General features: G+C 36.2%; 1 protein-coding gene across 1 annotated transcript in view; it reads right to left on the bottom strand.

The window, feature by feature from the left end:
* Positions 1 to 19,452, bottom strand: part of LOC136419804 (nephrin-like) — a 161,290-nt gene that overhangs the window by 115,591 nt on the left and 26,247 nt on the right. The window contains exon 2 of the mRNA XM_066406354.1: positions 8,612 to 9,122. Within this exon, the coding sequence (XP_066262451.1) occupies positions 8,612 to 9,029 (418 nt within the window). The 5' untranslated portion in view covers positions 9,030 to 9,122. The remainder of the gene's footprint in view (positions 1 to 8,611; positions 9,123 to 19,452) is intronic.

Raw genomic sequence — 19,452 nt, 5'->3', positions numbered from 1 at the left:
TTTCATGCACCAATGCTTGTTTAGTATTGGTAGGCGTCGAGAAAAATTCAAGAAAAATGCGTGCATTTTTTCCACATTTGCTCTTCGCTGTGACGATTTCCATATCGAATAGAGGGGTAAATAGCAGAAATGCGTTAACATAGCAATATAAATGTAAATTGACGGTTTCAATATTCTTCGCAGTTGTTTAGAACGAGATTAAATTATAAGTAAAGAGCAAAAAAACAAAGCAGAAGGCACTAGTCTTCTAAAACGCCCTCGGATGCAAATTTATTTTTTAAAGCCCAATTACTGACCCCAAATTTTTGGGCAACCATGATAATAGCCAACAAACAATGGTTTTGAGCAGTGTATGGCGAGTTGAAGTGAAATCGCGGCTATCAACAATGGGTCGAGTGTTATCGACGAATCGACTATTTATCGAAAAACTGCAAAAAGTTCCCCCCATGTTTTCATGTTTTCACATTTCATGTGCGAATTTTAGGAGCTTTGACTCTCAAGAAACAGTCTTCCCCGGAATTAATTTGATATTACCTTTATTGAAGATGCTTCAATATCCTCGATAAAAAGCGAATAAAAAGCAAAGCAGATTATCATTCGGATATGAAAAAAAGTTCACCCGTTAACCACTTTATTCTAACTTTCTCATCTCCAAGTTTATTGCCAATCTAGCTTAAAAACTGTCTGGAGAAGACTTCGTAATGCGAACTTGTTTGAGGGAAAATTAAAAAAGTTTCTGGCGTGCTGCTGGGTCATAGGTGGTTCGGCTTTAAATACTGCAGTTAAATTTTCAGCAGCGAGACGAATACAAATTGCAACAATAGAATGGCTTACAAAAGTGTGAACTTTTTAATTAAAACTGTTGAAATAATTAAGCGACGAAGTATTCTGAAATAAAAATGAACTCTTCAGATAACAAAACTTTCGATTCTCAAACTCTGAAATGCACATATTTGTTGGCTTCCGCACTGCAATCAAATGTTAATTTTTCCTATGCGTAAATAATAACGAACATGTTTTGTTTGAATATGTAATAGCTTTTACGTTATGTTCAAACAGACTGCAGCATAGATATAAAATCAACTTCTGGGTACTCGATACGAATGGAGCACCAAAATTATAAACGTGCAGTGCCAAATAAATGATTGCTTTAATTATTTCGAATATTGGAATTTTCTGGATTTCGACACTACTCATAACCAGGATTCGTTTCAGGCATGCAATTGACGTGTTGTTTCGAGTATTGTTAAATGCCAGTTATTAATAAGGCATTCAATAAATCACAAAACAGGGTGGTTTCCAGATCACTCGATTGCCAAGGATGGAGGTAAGCACTTTCCTCCTTCATCTCTAGATCTGAATACGTGTGATTTTTGCGGAGGCACATGGAGGAAAAACTCCTTCAATTAAATGAGTTACAATATAGCTATTCTTAGAGAAGTCCTGAACATAAATTAAATCACTCTGGATCTAGTTTTGGGATAACGAAATAATCCCTGGTATTGCAATTTACAATTACATAAAAGTTGTCCAACTAGCCTTGCCGAAGGGAATAAATAAAAAAATTAATTATAGTTCACTTCGTTAATGCAAATGTTTATCTAGAGCAAACTAACAGCATTTAATTCCACACATTTTGTCGTAAATAGTGCGCTGAACATAATTCAAGATTCTCCTCATTTCCCCGACCGTATTTGTATGGAATATTTATTCTTTATATACCTCAGCCTCATTAAAATCTGCACTTAGCGTGAGCTCGTAAGAACTTCATTATAATATCCCGGTCCTGCTTAGTAATTTTTATTCATTTCTCCTTATGAGACCGACAATTATATTTTTCTAAATCGCAACGGCTTTAGCTACTTTGCCATCCTGCTTTAGTTATATTTATTCTGTGACTGTGACTGCGACTGATCTATATCCAGAAATGAAAACTCTTAATTTCAAAAACGAAAAGCTTGGTGAACGACATATATTAATCACGTAATAAGCATATAGTAAGCTGCGATTGGTTAGACACATTTGTCAAAAATCGAAATCGTGCGTTAAAGAGAAGTAATGTAATAATGGTGATCATTAATGAATGATTTTGCACATATCATATTGGAACTCCATGATAAAAGACAGATAGGCAGAAGCAGTTCTTTCTTTGCAATCATTGAAATGGTAGAAAGGTATGCTTTACGTTTCACTGTAGAAATAATAAATTCCAATTCCTCGAATATCATTTTTTAAAATTAAATTTTCGGGAACCCGCATCTCAACGATCAAGTCGAGCTTTAGTGAATTTAATTTAATCAAATTTCTTAAAGCGCGTTCCATTTAAGAAAACATTTATTTTCAACAAGAAATTGATTTTCGCAGCCCTAAGACAATGCTTCATCGTCCTTTAGGCCACTCATCCCGTTTATCATTCCTCCTTGTAATTTGCTTATTTGCGATAAATTCAATTTGCAGTAAAAAGGGAATCACAGGCTTAATTAGTGCATAAATTCACAAATATTGGCAGAATGAGGTTTGGGATACATAATTACTTTTGATTGAATTATTGATTTTCAATTTGCAATTTTTATTTTATCTTGGTTTTTGAGGTCGTATTTTCCAAAGGGACTTTTTGACCTATTGAATCTTAATATTGAATGTTTAGTGATGAAAAAATTCCGTGAATTACCTCCGCCAAACTACTTGTTTTTTATATGCTGGTTTTTCCGCTTTTCCACTATACCTCATTAAGAATCTGACCCTCTTCTCGTTTAAGCACCTGCTTCTTAGAGATAAGGTAATATAATTGTAAGTCAAGAATTTAACACAATTAGACACAACATAAATGCGGTAGAAGTCGAGCTCAGTTCCAACATTAATTCATTTTATTACGTTAATTCCTGAGACATTTAATAACCGAAGACTAAGATATGTGACCATCTGCAATCCCTGCCCTACAACGCATACATACATACATATGTATAAGAGATGCACCTATGCCTGAAATCGCCTAATAAGATATGCAGCACAGAGGGAAAATCTCTTTTTCTATAGTGCCGCATTGAGGCATTACTTGTATCGAACTTCTAATGAAATTTCAAAGGAAGATCAAAGGAAAAATTAAGGTCAGTAATTCATGATCCTGGGGTTAATTTGATGCAGCACTGAGGACAATTATTAATCCTTAACGTTCAGTCTCGCAGATCGACCCGATCAAAGCTCCATTATTTATTTTTTTTTTTTTAATGGAGCGCATTCGTGGACTTTTCCACTTGGTTATTTATTCAATTTTTTCCACCTTGTGTCAATAATTATCAGTGTTGCAACAGTTGGTTGGAAAGAAAGTTAACTGCCAATTTATTTACGATTACGGTCTGTGGATCCGACTTTATTATTCCTGTCACGAAACTATTCATGAAGTAGGTAAATAGGAATAATATTCAGGTATTTGAAAGCGGCACCAATTTTAAACAAGAACCATCAAGATCTGAATTTATTAGAGGAAATTAAAAGTGTCTGGTAGAGAACGCTATTTTCTCGTCAACATGCTACATACATATGTCGATACCGGTACGATCCCGAAAATTGACCAATCGAATTGCAAGCCCAACGAAATTGACACCAAATTGGAATTTTTACACGGAAAAATTCACAACTGAACAGTTTTTCAGAACCATAAAAGCTAACGAAGCATTTGATATGTTTGTTTTGCTTACACAAAACGTTACGTTTCACGGCTTACGGTAACGAAACTATACATCCACCTTTATGCTTACTAACGTCTCGATTATTTTCCAAACTGCGGGCAAAATGGAGTTTGTGTAAGAATGAGGTTTACCGATTTAATTGGGTGTTAAAACTTCACAGCCTAGAAAGCTTCCAAGTTGCGGACTATGTAACAAACATTTTAGTCAAGTCGAAGCCTCATAAGTATGCACGCAAAGTTAAAGCTTCACTACCTAAATATGTAAGTTCCCAAGGCAAAGTTTCAACAGGATTTGCCTAAGACCGCTAGAAGTTGGTAGTAGCCATATTTGAGTAATTAAAATTAAAGCACTAAAACGATGTTCTAGAAGATTAGTAGTAACACTCCAAATATTAGAATCTGTCAGTACCTTTTAAGAATTAGAGCAATTTATGGACTGCTGAAAATTTCATGGATTCTCCAACCTAACATCGTGCAGCCGATAAATTTCGTGACTAATTTTGTGAAAATAGCATAGGATGATACACTCAGACAAGAAGAGACTAATTTCAACCGTTGTCGTTCCCTCCCCAGTTGCGTTTTAGGGTTAAATAGCTTCGCTAGTTGACTTATTCATGTAGGGCTTACTCATGTTGACCTGTCCGAGTGGTACTAAAAGTACCGCTGTGAATGCCCAACCAAAATGTCCAGCAATGTACATACATTAAAAAAAGTTTTGCACCACCAGTAAATTGTAGGAATAGGGCGTTGATATTGGTATTAGCGTTAGGGACAGCAAGTATAAGTTCAAGTACAAATTGCGTAATGAAAAAGACAGAATTTATCAAAATACAAAAAAAAAACTATTTTTAATTTTTTTGCATTAATTTTATTAATACCATCAACATACCACCTCTTGCAGGTCGACAAGCTCTTACCCAACGAGACATACTATCGATTAAGTCATTGAAGCGTTGCTGCTCAATATTTTCCCATTCCTCAATTGCAGCCTGTTGAGGCTCCTCAAAGTTTTGCGGCTGGTGTCTACGGCGTCGCACAGCCTCCTTCAGATGCTTCCAAGCATGTTCAATTGGATTCACGTCGAGCCATAATGCTGATCACTCCAATCATTCAATTTCAACTTCTTGGATGTACTCATTGACCATTCGAGGACTATGAGGCCGAGAGTTATCGTCTTGCATGACAAATTCATTACTAAAATTTTGATGGAAGGACTCAACAATAGGTCTCAGGATAGTGTCCAGATATAGTCGTCATTGTGCCGTGAATTGGGATGAGCTGCGTCCTGTTTTCGTAGATGATACCAACTCAGAACATTACAGAGCCGCTCCCTTGCTGCACATGAGGAATAGCATTTCAAAGACGTTCAGCATTTTCAGATTCTCTTCATATACGTTGGCAATGGTTATCAGGCATTAAACAGATTCGCACCTCATCCATAAAAATACACAATGCCAGCATTTCATATCCCACATCTCATGTGCTCTTGCCCAGGCATATCGTGCTGTACGGTGACGTGCCATTAACACGCTCACTGCCGACGGTATATTTACTGTATTGCTATACGATTTTTCAAATTTTGGTCCCGGAGACCATTTTTGACATAATGTTATAAACATTATAACTATCTAAAATCTAGTAAAATTTTGAAAAATAACATTTTACAACCTCAGGATAATCAAATTCGTAACTCGATCTTATGGACTGAGTTGGCCTGAGCGACAACTTGTCTCTCGGTTTATTGGACCGAGTATTCAAACTTAAAACGCTACTCTCGGTCTTATAGACTAAGATGGTAATGAACGTGTTAAAGCTGGTCCTCGTCACATACATCTTGCACCTAAGTGACTATTGTGAAGGCGGTTACGAAAAGTCTGAGTTGATGTAATCGTTCTAGTTCTAGGAACGATCTGCGAAGAACCGTTACATTTTGGAATCAGCTTCTGAGCACCAAAACACGTAGGTATCGGTGTTCAATAAATTATGTGACACAAAAACAACCTTCCAACGACGATTTCTCACTTATCCACTTAACTAATAGCGGTTCCAGGTTCTTGCAACATCGCTGTGGTTTCTGCCCACTTCACGTGCAACTTCTCTTACAGATAGTCCTATCTGACGTAAAGTAACGATACGAGTGCGGTCAAAAGTTGAAATTGGATTTCGTGGCATTTTTAACAAATTTTCTGTTCGTTAGATATGATGTATAACTGTGCAACTGTGCAGAATAAAAATGAACATTTAACTAAAGTTATCAATACTTTAAAATGTTTTTATTGGGTGCTAGTTTTTATCGGATTAGAATGTTTTCTTGTTTTTTGCTTTTACAGACTGTATTTGTGATCTTCAACACCATTTTAACTTAGACGTCTTCTATTACAAAAAAATTATAGTGATTCAAAACTCTCTTTGATGTATATACATTTCTCCATCTCATGTTGGCAGTTATCATTATTGTTCTCAGAGGGTCTGCTATACTAGCATAGGGAAAAGGATCTCTGTTATCACTTATGTATGTCCCACTCATTGAATTCCATATTACTTTGAAATAAGCAAACGTGCCTACTTAAGTTAGTTCTCACTTTCAGAGGAAAAACGGATATTTCCCATAAAAGTTGAGCCAGCAAAGCAGTGAGTTTCGGTTTGCGGCTGCAAAAGTTTTAGATAGAAATGCATGAACTTTTCTCTGGATGGTTCAAGGAATATGCTTATACAGGAGACGTATTAGGGATCTATTTTGAAAACCTATTTAGCCGAAAAAGCTTTACTTACCTTGCACTGCCTTTTAGAAGCTCTAAGGTATGCTATTTTACGCTTAAATCTAAAAAAATATATTTGCGGGGACATCACTGCTGGAACGAAGTTCATTATTGCGCAATGTTAGGGCTGGGATTTAGGATGGCTACTCATTTGTATTAAGGCCCTCTTAAATTGAGAATTTTACGCAATTAACACTTTTAAGAAACTTTCTCAATCTCTGTTTTCATATAGTTGCCAAGAACAATATCGTTGCATTTCCATGTGGAAGGACTGGTAAGAAATGGCAAATTTTCTACCAGTTCTTGAAAAATGTCCTCCAAAGCTCTTGTAATTTACTAATAAAATTCGTATGATGAACCATTTTATGAAGAAAGCTAATTTCAAAAAGTCTTTTCGAAAGACCTTTCCTTTCTTAAAATCCGTCATCCATCACCGGGACGTACATTTTTGCTGTGGAATCGGACTTTCCTTGCACTTTCAAATTATTAAGACTTTTGAAATATAATTTAGTTGAATGGGTTTACTTAATTATATTCTTGATATGTTTACTTTATTAGTAATAAATGCATTTTATAATCATATTTTCAATCTATCTGGAAAGTAAACGGGATGGTACGATTATTATTTGATTTTCAAATAGATAGGGCATTTTAGTAGGAAAAAGAATGAATATGGTCCTAAACTAGCGGCCTAAAAGTTTCCAAGACCCTGTATATACAATCTGTGGATTACTCATTTCACCTCTATAAAGCTCAAAAATTCGATTTTTTTTCATACGGATTAATCGCTTGGTCAGTAAATCATGTGTCAGCCAGTGCAGTTCATTAAATTTTAATAGCACCTACTACCCATTAAAATGTTTTTATGAACCTTCATTCAGGGCAATGTTGAATGTAAATCACACACTAAATATTTTGTAATCCTAATTTCTAATATTGATTCAAACAATAGTTTTCTTGTCACGCGATATCATAATTACATAATGAGACACGCATGGAGAACGAGGCACATTTAACGAAGTCTTCGAAACATTTAGGTCAACTAACAGGCCACACATGGTTAATGAACATAAATCTGTTTAGACCCTTGGGATTTCAGTAGATCTGTGCGGTTTAGGGAGCAAAGTACGCACTTTAATATGACCCCTATTATTATTACAGTCATTAAGTTGTTACGCAATCTGTCTTGTTAGGTCTTAAGGATTTAAGGCCTTTCGCACCAGTTTGTGATTACCCTAAATTGAAATTGGGTAGAGAATCTTAAACAGGAATCCACGAGTACTTCCAGGGTCATTTCAAAAACGAACTTGTTTCATCCAGAACTATGTTGAAAAAAGTTTTTTATCAGAACTATTACAAGTCAATTCCCCTTAATCCACACATACACTGTTTCCTCTTTTTCCACAGAGTTGGTGCCGGGGCTAGCAATGATTTTCTGGTGGTTCCTCTAGGCTATTTTCGTGGCAAGCTAAGCGACTACTCTACATTACAAAATACGCAATAGTTTAAATCAAAAGTGCGTTTTAACGGGTTTTAACGGGCGTTAAAACCGCGTGGTGTTGACTCCTGGCATTAAAAGCGCTCGGATGACGGAGTCCTTGAGAACCCTTGGGAAGAATCCATCTTGACCTATTTAAAATCAACGATCGTGTGCGCTAAACCCCAGCTGGAGCAAAACGGCATTCACATTCCAAACTTACCTCTTCAGGGACATTCGAGATTTGCAATTTGACCTGTGAACCTTTAAAATTAAATCTAGAATAATCCTTCTTGGTAACATTTTCAAGTTGTTGTATGGTAATTTTGACCATCAAAAAACCAAAACCAGATGACCACGTAAAAAACGAAATAAAACGGTCGAAAATAAAATTCCTTTCATCTCTAAATTTAAAATAAATCAATGAGCTACGCTTCAAAGCTTATTTGAATCGGTGGAGGCAATTTCGAAATATTTAACGTTAAAATGTACCATGGAATTAGCACTATCGATCTCGAAATGATAAACAAATTAGGCTGAGTGATATTTTTCTCGATCGGTTTATTTACCGTACGTAATGAAAAGCGAAACTGAAGGAGCTTTTGAAGGAGTGCGTTCGCTTTAATGAAGCATCAATATACTTACGCAGTTAATTAATAGCGGTGGTCCATCATTACCAGAACTTACCTATTAACGTTAAGTTGACATGTGTTATCTTCGTCGGTGACCGTTGAAAGTCTGATCTGCACAGAAACAATCCCTCATCCGACTTTTTAACATTATTTATTGCTAACAATGCTTGATTTTCGACCACCCGCAAAGAATATCGATGCGCTAAATCCGGACTTGGATCATCATTAATATTCGATCCCTGCACTTCGTATTTGTAAATGGGCGGCGGCCCATCGGAACCACGATGCTCGGCACCACGGTACCACAGTATGTTCTTTATTTTATCACTGGGTTCAGTGGCGGAGAGGCTGCACGGTAGGATGGCCGTACTTCCTTCACTAGCTTCTGCGAATTCAGTAGCTAGTTCCGCGACGGAGCAGGTAACGAGTAGCACTAACACGATAACCAGAAACCCGGCACTGGACATCTTCATACTACATGACCGGAAAACTTCTAATCCGAATACGGGATGCCTATGGTGGTGCTGAAGTGGAACTTTATGTGCAATCTTAAGTTCAAAAGGTATCTGAAAATAGAAGAAATCATTACTGATTAAAATTAAGGTGGTTAAAATTGAGTAGCTGCAAAAAGATCTGCAGGATTATTTTTGGATTTTCAGTTTCAGCAGTTGTGGATTCATTCTATTACATTTCGTTTGTTAAGCCTAAGATCCTCCCGTTAGCTTTATCGGCTAACTATTCGTTCCTACAAGATGGCGAACTCGCAAATAATGTAAGAGAGATGAAGATTGATAGGCCCCAATCGGAACATCCTTGGCCAGTCTGTTCTCCAGACATGACCTCCTTAGATGTTTTTCTTTAAAAAAAAGTTGACAATCATTTTAGCCACAAGACGGACATGGAAGTTAGAATCGTCGTAGACATCAACGTAGTACGATGTATTTGAGACATAAACGCCCTTTATTGCTATTAAGAGAAAGGAAGTTAGAATTCCGGATTTTCGCCATTTGAACGTTAAGATTAACGATTGAACGATGACGGTTATTTTTGTGTATTTTTCCACAACAACCGTCTGAATCGAAACAAATCATTAGTGTTTGACGCTGCTACCTACGTCATTGGCGTGTTTGTGAAAAGTTGCTCTACTTTTTTTCGCACCTCTATTGGTGTTATTTCTCTATGAGTATCCCCTATGGATATTATTCTCAAAAATAAAAAAAGAGTGAATAATCCGCCCCAGACATACACAACATATTTAATGCTTTTTTTTCGGCACGACTAAAATTAACTAATACAAAAAACAATTCCTCAGGAGTTTTTGCGCAGACAACACACTTTTAACTATTATTAATTGTTATGCAGAAAGCACTTTCTGATCGGAATTAACAAGGGCTGGCCCGGGAAAAAAAGACCGAAAGCGGCTTGACGTGCGATTAAATGAGGTCTAGCGGTTTTACAAGAGCCGAGATTCATTAAGCCATAGGGATTTTCCCCAATAAATACGCCTTCTGAGAGAACATTTTTAAAAATCACTTTATCTTGGGATTTATATTTGAGGAAGGCAATGTTGTTTCATGGTCATGACCTTGTATTGCTTAAAGTAAAACACTCTTGAAGGTTTTCATTCGGTTTTTGACCATTTTGATTTCTTCTAATTGTTTACACGCTTCGAATGAGGACGTCTAACGTGCATTAAACAAATTTAGGTGGCAAAAAGCAACACCGATTGCTGGTAAAAATGTTTGTAATAATTACAAAATGAGAAGATATTCCCTTCCTATTCCCAGAAAACATACATGAAAATGCTGTTACTTCAATTGGAGCTTTGCTCCATAAGAAGAAGTCGGATGGCACCGTAGTAACAAGAAAAAGATATATTATTTAGATGAGACCTGGATTAATGAGGCCACGTTGTTTGATACAGTGTGGAACGGCACCACTGTGACAACATCCAGGAAAGCTTTTGTTGGATGCTTATCCACAACTGAAAAATCCTTCAGGAAACGGAAATTTACTGTGTAGCGGCGACCTCAGAACTGTTGGTTCACATTAAAATTACATATAATTTTTGGCAACTTCTTGTGAGATTTTGATTGAATTTCAATCGATCATTAAGTGACTGTTTTTGAAAAGATATCAGTTTGTGCCCCTAATATCTCTATCTTCAGTCTACAAAATTTTCCACCAGTCCATCGTCGTAGACCACGTCCTCAGCTACAATGTATGATATATACTGGAATCGAATATTGCTGATGAAAATCAAATATTGAAATATCTAAATCCATACATGGAGTTTCGCTCACTCTCATATTGACTTAACATTCATGTTCCAGGTATAGTCCATCGATATGCTGCTAAGCTTATCTGTAGCAACCCTATTTGGGTAACATTTGTGCTCCATTATAGGGGTTTTGCTTTCTGCTTTAATACTTTAATCTACATCATTCTTGTACTGTTCAGCCATGATTAAGGGAAAAAACTAGTTGTAGTTTGGTGTTGTGTGAAAATGTGACAACAGCGAAATAGCGGAAATAGTTATTTCTCTAACAAGTGCGGAAAGCGATACTTTACCGCACGCTGATTACAATTTGACCGAAAGACGCTTAGCGGTGTTCGGTTAGCTATTGTTCGGCAAACCTATTCAGTGACAATGATGAGAACGAGAACCGTCAACAGCAAAGCCAAATATACTAATACATTGTTCACTCTTCACTATTTAATCGTTTAAACTTACATACCACGTTGAAAGGAATGGAGTTATCTTTATCCATAGCCACAACCACCGACTTCAAACAAACGCGACACAACAATCGTCACAGAATGACTGCCCCTTAACTTCCAATACTGCAATTATTTCCGAGGGTTGTTCTCCCTAAGAAGAATTATACTCGCCCGAGCAAATAATATATGAAGGAAAAGTTACGATCCTCTTGGGGGGAGGGTGGGATTTACCTCCCCCAAAAAATAAATTATTCATTTGTGGAACTATTTATCAGCTAGACGCGTGTTGGATTAAGCGAAGGGTGACCTTTTTTTTTATTGCATAATGTGTTGGGTTTTCGAGTAATACAGCTATTTGAAATTAACAGGAGGCGTGTAACAACCTGTGTCTTCTTTCATTATGCATGCATCATAATCGACAATTATAGCCTGCTACTGCGTGCATAAAACGGTCTTTATTATGCTTGAATGGTTACTACCCCTTAAAACGCCCTTTTAACTGTGTATAACAATTTAGCTTTGGTTACTTTATTGAGAATTCAAATGGTTTTATTTAAGAAGCTGTAAGCGACCACAGCAAGAAACCGAAATAATTATTTAACTAACAAGTGCTGGAAAATGATCCTTTACCTCGCGCTGATTGCAGTTGACCGAACGACGCGAAGCGGAGTTATTATTTGGCCAACGTGTTGAAGCAGGGTAGAAAACCTGTTGAATCTGAAAAATCGCGACTTTCAAAACTAAGATCCCAAGCCTTATCCTCAAATAGAGAAAACTCATAGAAACACTGCTCTTAGATTAAATTAAGGTACTTAGTTTGGACTTCTTTCTTTCGGAAGTGGCGAATTCCAAAGGTTAAAATTAATGGGGTTTATTAGAGGAAAACAATGTGATAAAGCCGGGATTAAACGAAAAGCGCCCATTGCAGGCGGAACTCAACTATGCCGGTAGCTTGACGAGCAGGAAGAAAAATTTCGAAATGAATTATCGAACCTTCTATCAGTATTCAAAACTTAGACATCCATTCCCCAATTCAAATTAATTCACAAGTTCTACGCACGTCCATCTCATTTTTTAACCAACTAAAAATAAATTAATTTAAAAAGTTCCTGGAAGCGTGAAGACACTTCGAGCATATTTTGAAAAGTAGGACGTGAAAATCTCTACATTTTAAACTTTTCGATCATTAGTTATCTTATTCTTTAATTTATTATTATTGTGCAAACTAATCGAGTGCCAAAGGCAGTTTTGCGTATCGTCTCCGCATGCAATTATACAGGGTGTTACAAATTAGTAGGCCAATCCGCTAACCACAGATTCTTTGAGCGAAAATAAGTCGACTTTCCTTATGCGACTTTTTTCTTTGGCGTTTTATACTCTCTATACAGAGTGTTAAAGTTATTAAAAAATTTATTTATTTGGTTAATAACTTCGGTACTTCTTATCGTATTTTAATGAAATTTTGTAGTTATGCACATTTCAAGGAGGCGTTCTTTTCCTATAATTTAGGTAAACAAAAATTAAACCGGAAAAGGGAAATTGGGGGTTACGGACACGTCCCCCCCCCCCAAACTTTTTTTTGCGCGCGCCAATGGTGAACGTGTTTAGTTTTTTAAACTAAATATTCTTTTATTTTAATTTTTTCATTCTTGTAAAATTTTGATTTACCGCTTACTTTAGAAGATATTCCAGCACATTGTCTCTCAATACATGGTACCCATTTTTCACTTATGTATATCGGGAACTTGTGGATTATTTATTCCGGTACAAAATGTACGTTGCGTCACTATTGAAAAATCGAGTAGATATCTGTGATGATGCGTCAGGTTACCAAGGCAACGATTAGCTTTTATTTATTAAACATTATTGAGAGTAACTTTTAATCTTTCTTAAAAATAAATTTATAGAAGGCGCAGAACAATTTAAGTTGAAACCACAAATTTTTCAAAATATTCGTATCTCAGTAATAAAAAGAGCTCGGATGTGTATTGAAGAAGAGGGCAATTATATTGAACATTTAATTTAGATTCCTTCAATCCGTTTAATTGTAGTATTATTATTTATTTTTAACTTTTCAAAATCGTTGTCCGTTTGTTGAAATTTCTCAATTTACATAAAATTGAATAAAATCTAGCAGAAATACTTAGGAAAAGGTCTGTTTTACTTATAACATTTAAGATAAGTATGTGACAATATATCGTGTATTTAAAGATACGTTTCCGATATACTAAACGAAAAATAGTTACGATGTATTGAAAGGCAATATGCTGGAATATCTTCTAAAGTAAGCGGTAAATCAAAATTTTACAACAATGAAAAAATTAAGATAAAAGAATATTTAGTTTAAAAAACTAAACACGTTCACCATTGGCGCGCGCAAAAAAAAGTTTGGGGGGGGGGACGTGTCCGTAGCCCCCAATTTCCCTTTTCCGATTTAATTTTTTTTTACCTAAATTATAGGAAAAGAACGTCTCCTTGAAATGTGCATAACTACAAAATTTCATTAAAATACGATAAGAAGTACCGAAGTTATTAACCAAATAAATAAATTTTTTAATAACTTTAACACTCTGTATAGAGAGTATAAAACGCCAAAGAAAAAAGTCGCATAAGGAAAGTCGACTTATTTTCGCTCAAAGAATCTGTGGTTAGCGGATTGGCCTACTAATTTGTAACACCCTGTATTTAGGTATTTTTACCGAAAATGGCCGTGGGAGGACAGCACGAGAGTAAACAAATAATAATTGTGAATCACCTGCGTGTCGCGTCCAATGTCCTTTGGGCAAGCTAAAAAATTGACCACACTGAAATTTTCGCGTTGAAGACGAAAAATACAGAGACTCGAATTCAGGCCAGTGCCACAGTTGACAAATTAAGTTTTATGACGATGTTGTAAAACGCGCTCGATTCTTCGCGCGAGGAAAACAATATTACAATCCTTTCAATACATAAAGGTGCATAATGGACTCTATTACGTATTCAACACGTCAATTAATATGTTGATCTATATTCAGGATGATCTGAGTTCGATTTGCTCTAATTCCAGGGGACCTTGATCGGTGTAGAGCATGGAAAACACTTTATTTTTCCAGTTTGAGTTATTTGTCACCTTTTGCGCATTTTTCCCCTTTAAAATTTAACCATGAAAGGTGTTTAAAGTAAATAACGATTTTTCGTTGAAGGCCGAAATAGATTGTTCCTAGATTAGAAATCCACTCGCAAAAGCCCTTGAACGAATAACTTAATTTGATTCTCGGCCCTATATTCTAGTGTTACCTTTAGACCAGTAATTACCTCGAAGCAATTTTAAAGATTAGCTCCCACACCGCAATAACCGCATTAAACCATTACAATGTAAGTACCTTTAACCCACCCAATTTGCTTTCCAGTGATAAATTACCATTTCAGCCACATCATTGAACCAAATTTTCATTGCTCGCCATTACAAGGCCTATGTTTGGTGATAGGCATCTATAATGAAAATTCATAATTTCATTTCAAGAACACGTTGTAACGACACTTCTACATGATTTATCTTAATATCTGAATAACTCCACATGCCTCTGGATGACCTGACCCCCATTAATACTGGAAATGACAAACATATTATGAAAAGTTTCATTACGCTAGAGGTAGGTATCCTGCATTCCTCGTCTGCCAACGCTCTGTGGATAGATATTTCAAGCCTTGTTTATTAGAATTCATGAGTTGGCTGAAAATTACTTCAAACACGGAACAACCCTAATTGGGATTTATATTCGTGAAGTTATAAAGTATACTGAAATAATATACTCAGTTAATTTGACGAATATCTGGTAATTATGTGACATGAAGTTGGCCCGAGGGTAAATAGAGACGATTTGACAATAGCTTAAGGTCCTGTTGCACAAGGGAAGATTAAGCCATGCTCGGCTTACGCTTTAGCTCATATAAGCCCCCCCATAAAGCATGTATTACTGTCAAATCAACCTTATTCGTGACAGCAACAATGTTCTCGTTGGGAGGACTCAAGTAATATGTAACCGCCTTTATTCGGTGAGTTGCAGTCAAATTGCTAGAACAATGTTCTAATTACTTACTCGCGGAAGAGAAAGAGAAACAACAACAACAAAAATTGAAATCTAATTAAACTCATTAATGATCTTTTGTTCCTATGTATGTTCCGACCTTTAAACGTAGTATTTAGAAGGTCTCTCAACTCTCTCGAAAATGTCCACTTCTATTGCATTGTATTTCACTGTTATGCCATAGCTAACTCAATTTAACTTTGTGTAAGCTCAATTGTTCGAAACGACCTTTCACAGAGCGAATCTCGAGCAAACATTCGAAATAACCTGTAAATGTATGAAGAACCTGCATACATAGATGGACTATTATTTCAGTTTTCGAGTTGGCGAAATTTTATTATTTTTTTATTTAAATTAGAATGTCAGAGCCCTAGAGGTAAATTTAGCATACGCTCTTGTGATGTCTGAGCACGGGAATTGCTGCCGCTTTCAATCTACGAGTGAACCTTAAATCTTGAGAACGCAACAATCTCTTGATCAGCGGGGCTTTGATGTGTTTTTAATGTCAACCTTCTCCTACGAAATATTTGAATTCATTGATATCAATCAAATTACATCCACCGTCAGTACGTTCTAAACTCCTTTTTCTGTGAATAATCCAGCTAAATGCTGAAATATTTAACGACCTCCAACGATTCGAGTTTCATAGATAATTACTCCCAAAATGCATTGCTGTGCAGTCAATGTTTCCACGAATTCGCGAACTTTAAACTAAAATTGCAGTGCCCAAAATTAGCTACCATTACTAGCAGAATGGCAACTTTTAATTCCCAATCAAAGTGTCTAACAACAAAAATAAACTGTAGCGCAAAACAAACGGGACAAATTAATTCTTGAATGATTTTGAGAGAAAGGCCGTTTTGAATATGTACGTAATAAAGGGTTTCTAACTTTCATTGTGGTTTAGTAGTAGTTAGTAGTAATTATGCTGGACCGATGATATCCTAATTACTCTGTAACTTGCACGAGTGAAATAATTATTGAATTATTATAAAACAATTAATACAATAAAGTTTTGACAAATTCGCATTTATTGAAACTGAAAAAAGCAGTTGTATTTTCATGCTTTTTTGGTGCAAATTTTCTGTGAACTATCGATAATTTTCAACGCCCTTGTTATATTACCTAATGCGATAATTTTTGGTTTATGTTATAGTTGAAATAGGTAGTGCCCGTGCGCATGCCCGGAACTTTTACAACACTCGTGTGTATTGTGGTCACAACACCGAATGTTTTAGTCATCTGGAAACATGAAAACAGATATTGCAAAGCAGTCTCCTATTCTAGACGAACGCGATATAAATAAAAGATTATGCAGCAAGTTTCTTTCTTATCTTGGCAAAGATCACAGTAAGCATTTCGATTCCGCGTTATCAGTGCCAACCTATAAACATCGTTGTTGCTTTCCGTTAAGCTGGAAAACGTGAATGGAAAATTTATTTCAGGAAGATTACAAACTCGAAAGTTGGAATGGTTTAAACTCGAAATTGATGTATATTCAGGGTCTGGCTAAATGTGTTGGTAAGCAGAGAAGGCTTTGGAGTTTTTGCCATTAATGTATAGGGTTGTTATAATGAAGCGTTGAGCCACAACACCGCATTTGTTACGATTGGGAATACATTCGATTTAGTTCACTAAAGTTCTTAAATTAGCTTTAAAACAGCGTTAGGAAAAGTTATTTAGGTTCAGCATCAACGGAAGTCTGCCTAAAAATGAGGACTAATGACACGAAACCAACTCGTCAAATAACAAAAATATTCCTGAGGGGTCCCTACTCTTTAATCTCGTTTTACATAGATTCTTGCCCAATTTTTTGCTCAATAAATTGAAACATTTTTGGACGTATTACTGGCAATGAAATTTTTAGCACAATTTGCAGCGTAATGCAGCGAATCTGACGCATTTCAAAAATTCCTCAACTGCGAGAAATTGTATAATCTAAAACGAGCTTTAGAGATCAGACTAGCAAATCTACATCAGCGGCTGAGAAATTTGCATTATAGCAGGCATTTTCCAAATATAACATAATAAAGTGACTCAATGGATCGGAGGAAGAAATTTAGCTGGCAAAGTGGTAGGTGTGCCACTTTAGCTGCTTTTATCGATGAGTAAGCTCAGATGTTGAATGGCAGTCGAGGATAAATGAAATTTCTTCCCTGTGCCCACTTGTTTGGAGTCGAAAAGCTCTCTTAAGCCTGAAGAAAATCCATAAGTCTTACTTTGTAACATTTGTAAAGTCCTACCTCCCCAAAACAACCACCGACAAGTAACAAGGCTTTGAAACTATGCCCGGTTAACATACAGAGGGAGCATTGTTCACGTGTTGCATAAACTATGAGTTCTTAAAAGCTCTGGTATATTTAGTAGAGCGCATAATGCACAAACCTTGTCGGCATTTACACCTCCAGGTCAAGTCAGGTTTTGTAATAGCTATTTGGGGAAATCTCCACACTTAGAGTCTTGAATAAGGGCGCCTCTATAAAGCAAGTCTGAGCCACACGGCCGACAAGAGAGCTTTATAAGCAAGATGAGCCATTAGGAATTTGGAAACGGTGCCATTCGAGTGTTTCGGGAATCATTGAGCAAACGGGTGGCTCTTCTCAATTAAAACTATCTGGGAATAACGTTTGCCCGTTGCTACGGGCTCGGACGACCCTTGTTGACGTTTCGATGACCTGGCACCATCCACAGAATCTTAAAAAATGTAAGGAACAAGCGAAAATTAACGACCAATGTGCGGATTCCTCAGCAATAAAAAAATAATAAATTTCACACAGAACGTATTATTACGAATCGAATTTAGTACTCCAATTTTGAGTAACCTAGAGCCTATTGGAATATCACTTACACTCTAATGATAACGGATTTTACAGGCCTATGCCAAACAGACTGTTACGCAATAAATGCCATACTGATGGTCCCATTAAAAGCGTCTGTTATGCAAAATTTTACTTTCCGTTGATCCTATTGTTTCATGAAATGCATGCTATTGTAATGATCGAAATTATTATAACATTCGCTTAAATGCAAACACATTATCGATATTACAATAATATTACTAACCATGTACTTCCATAAATCAGTTTATCCAATTACAGCGTTGAAAGGAACATTGAATACGTATCTTCCAAATACACTGCTGGGCCTGGCAATATAATCAACGTGAACAAAAATAGAATACATAATTAATTTCTTGCTTTACTTACCACCTAGCTATTTACTTCTGCTAGATTTAATTATGTAAAAGCCGTGAAGAATATGTTAATACAAATTGCAACACGTCGACTTTCGGCTTGTTCAGGTTTTATAATTCTTCTTGAATATATCTGCTGACGAAAAGTTGCCAACTCCCAGTAAATCCTTATATTATACAATTTTATTTTTAAGGGAAATAATTTTTCCGCTGCTTCTCAGCACTCCATAATATTTCATTCTAACCATGTTTAACTTTCTCCCTAAAAAATTATTATTTATACAAAGTACGTACTTATACACAAAACGCTTTGCCGAGAAGACGAAAGCCAATTTGGCAAATGGGAGAAAGATAACGGTGCAAATATTTCCCAAGAAAAATGTTATGAACACAGCCAGTGTGTGGGGCTACGTCCTATTACATATATTTTAAGTATTAAAGCGAGTCTGACAAATTTCCTTAAAAGCCTACCAGAAACTCCCTTTATATTTTTGCTTACGGCAATGTATTTTTCTAACTTGTTTAAGTAATGTGTATATTAGTAAGCTAAACTACCTTCCAGCAATACGATGTATTTTATCAACTGGTTAGCGACCCGATTAAAAATGAAACAAGGCAACAATAGAGCACATAATAGACCAACAAACGGTCCTAGATAGGCAATTATGAACCGAGGAGACGAATACAAGAGCATGAGAACTTGCAGCTTTTCTGGTAGCGGATTGACAGATTGCAATCCTAAGCTGAAATTTTGACGATTTTGAAAAGTGCACGTAATCTCCTCCTACTAATTCCCCCACCTCAAGTTGGAATAGGAATACCATTTTGCAGCCACCATGAACAAGGTTGATCTAGAACCGGTGATTAAAGTGCCTACTGATTTTTAAAAATTACAATCTAGGGATACTTAGAAAT

Source organism: Euwallacea similis, chromosome 3 (genome assembly GCF_039881205.1).
Source record: "Euwallacea similis isolate ESF13 chromosome 3, ESF131.1, whole genome shotgun sequence".
Classification (NCBI taxonomy): Eukaryota; Metazoa; Arthropoda; class Insecta; order Coleoptera; family Curculionidae; genus Euwallacea; species Euwallacea similis.
The sequence above is the reverse complement of the archived record's forward strand: the minus strand, read 5'-3'. Positions and strand labels throughout refer to the sequence as shown.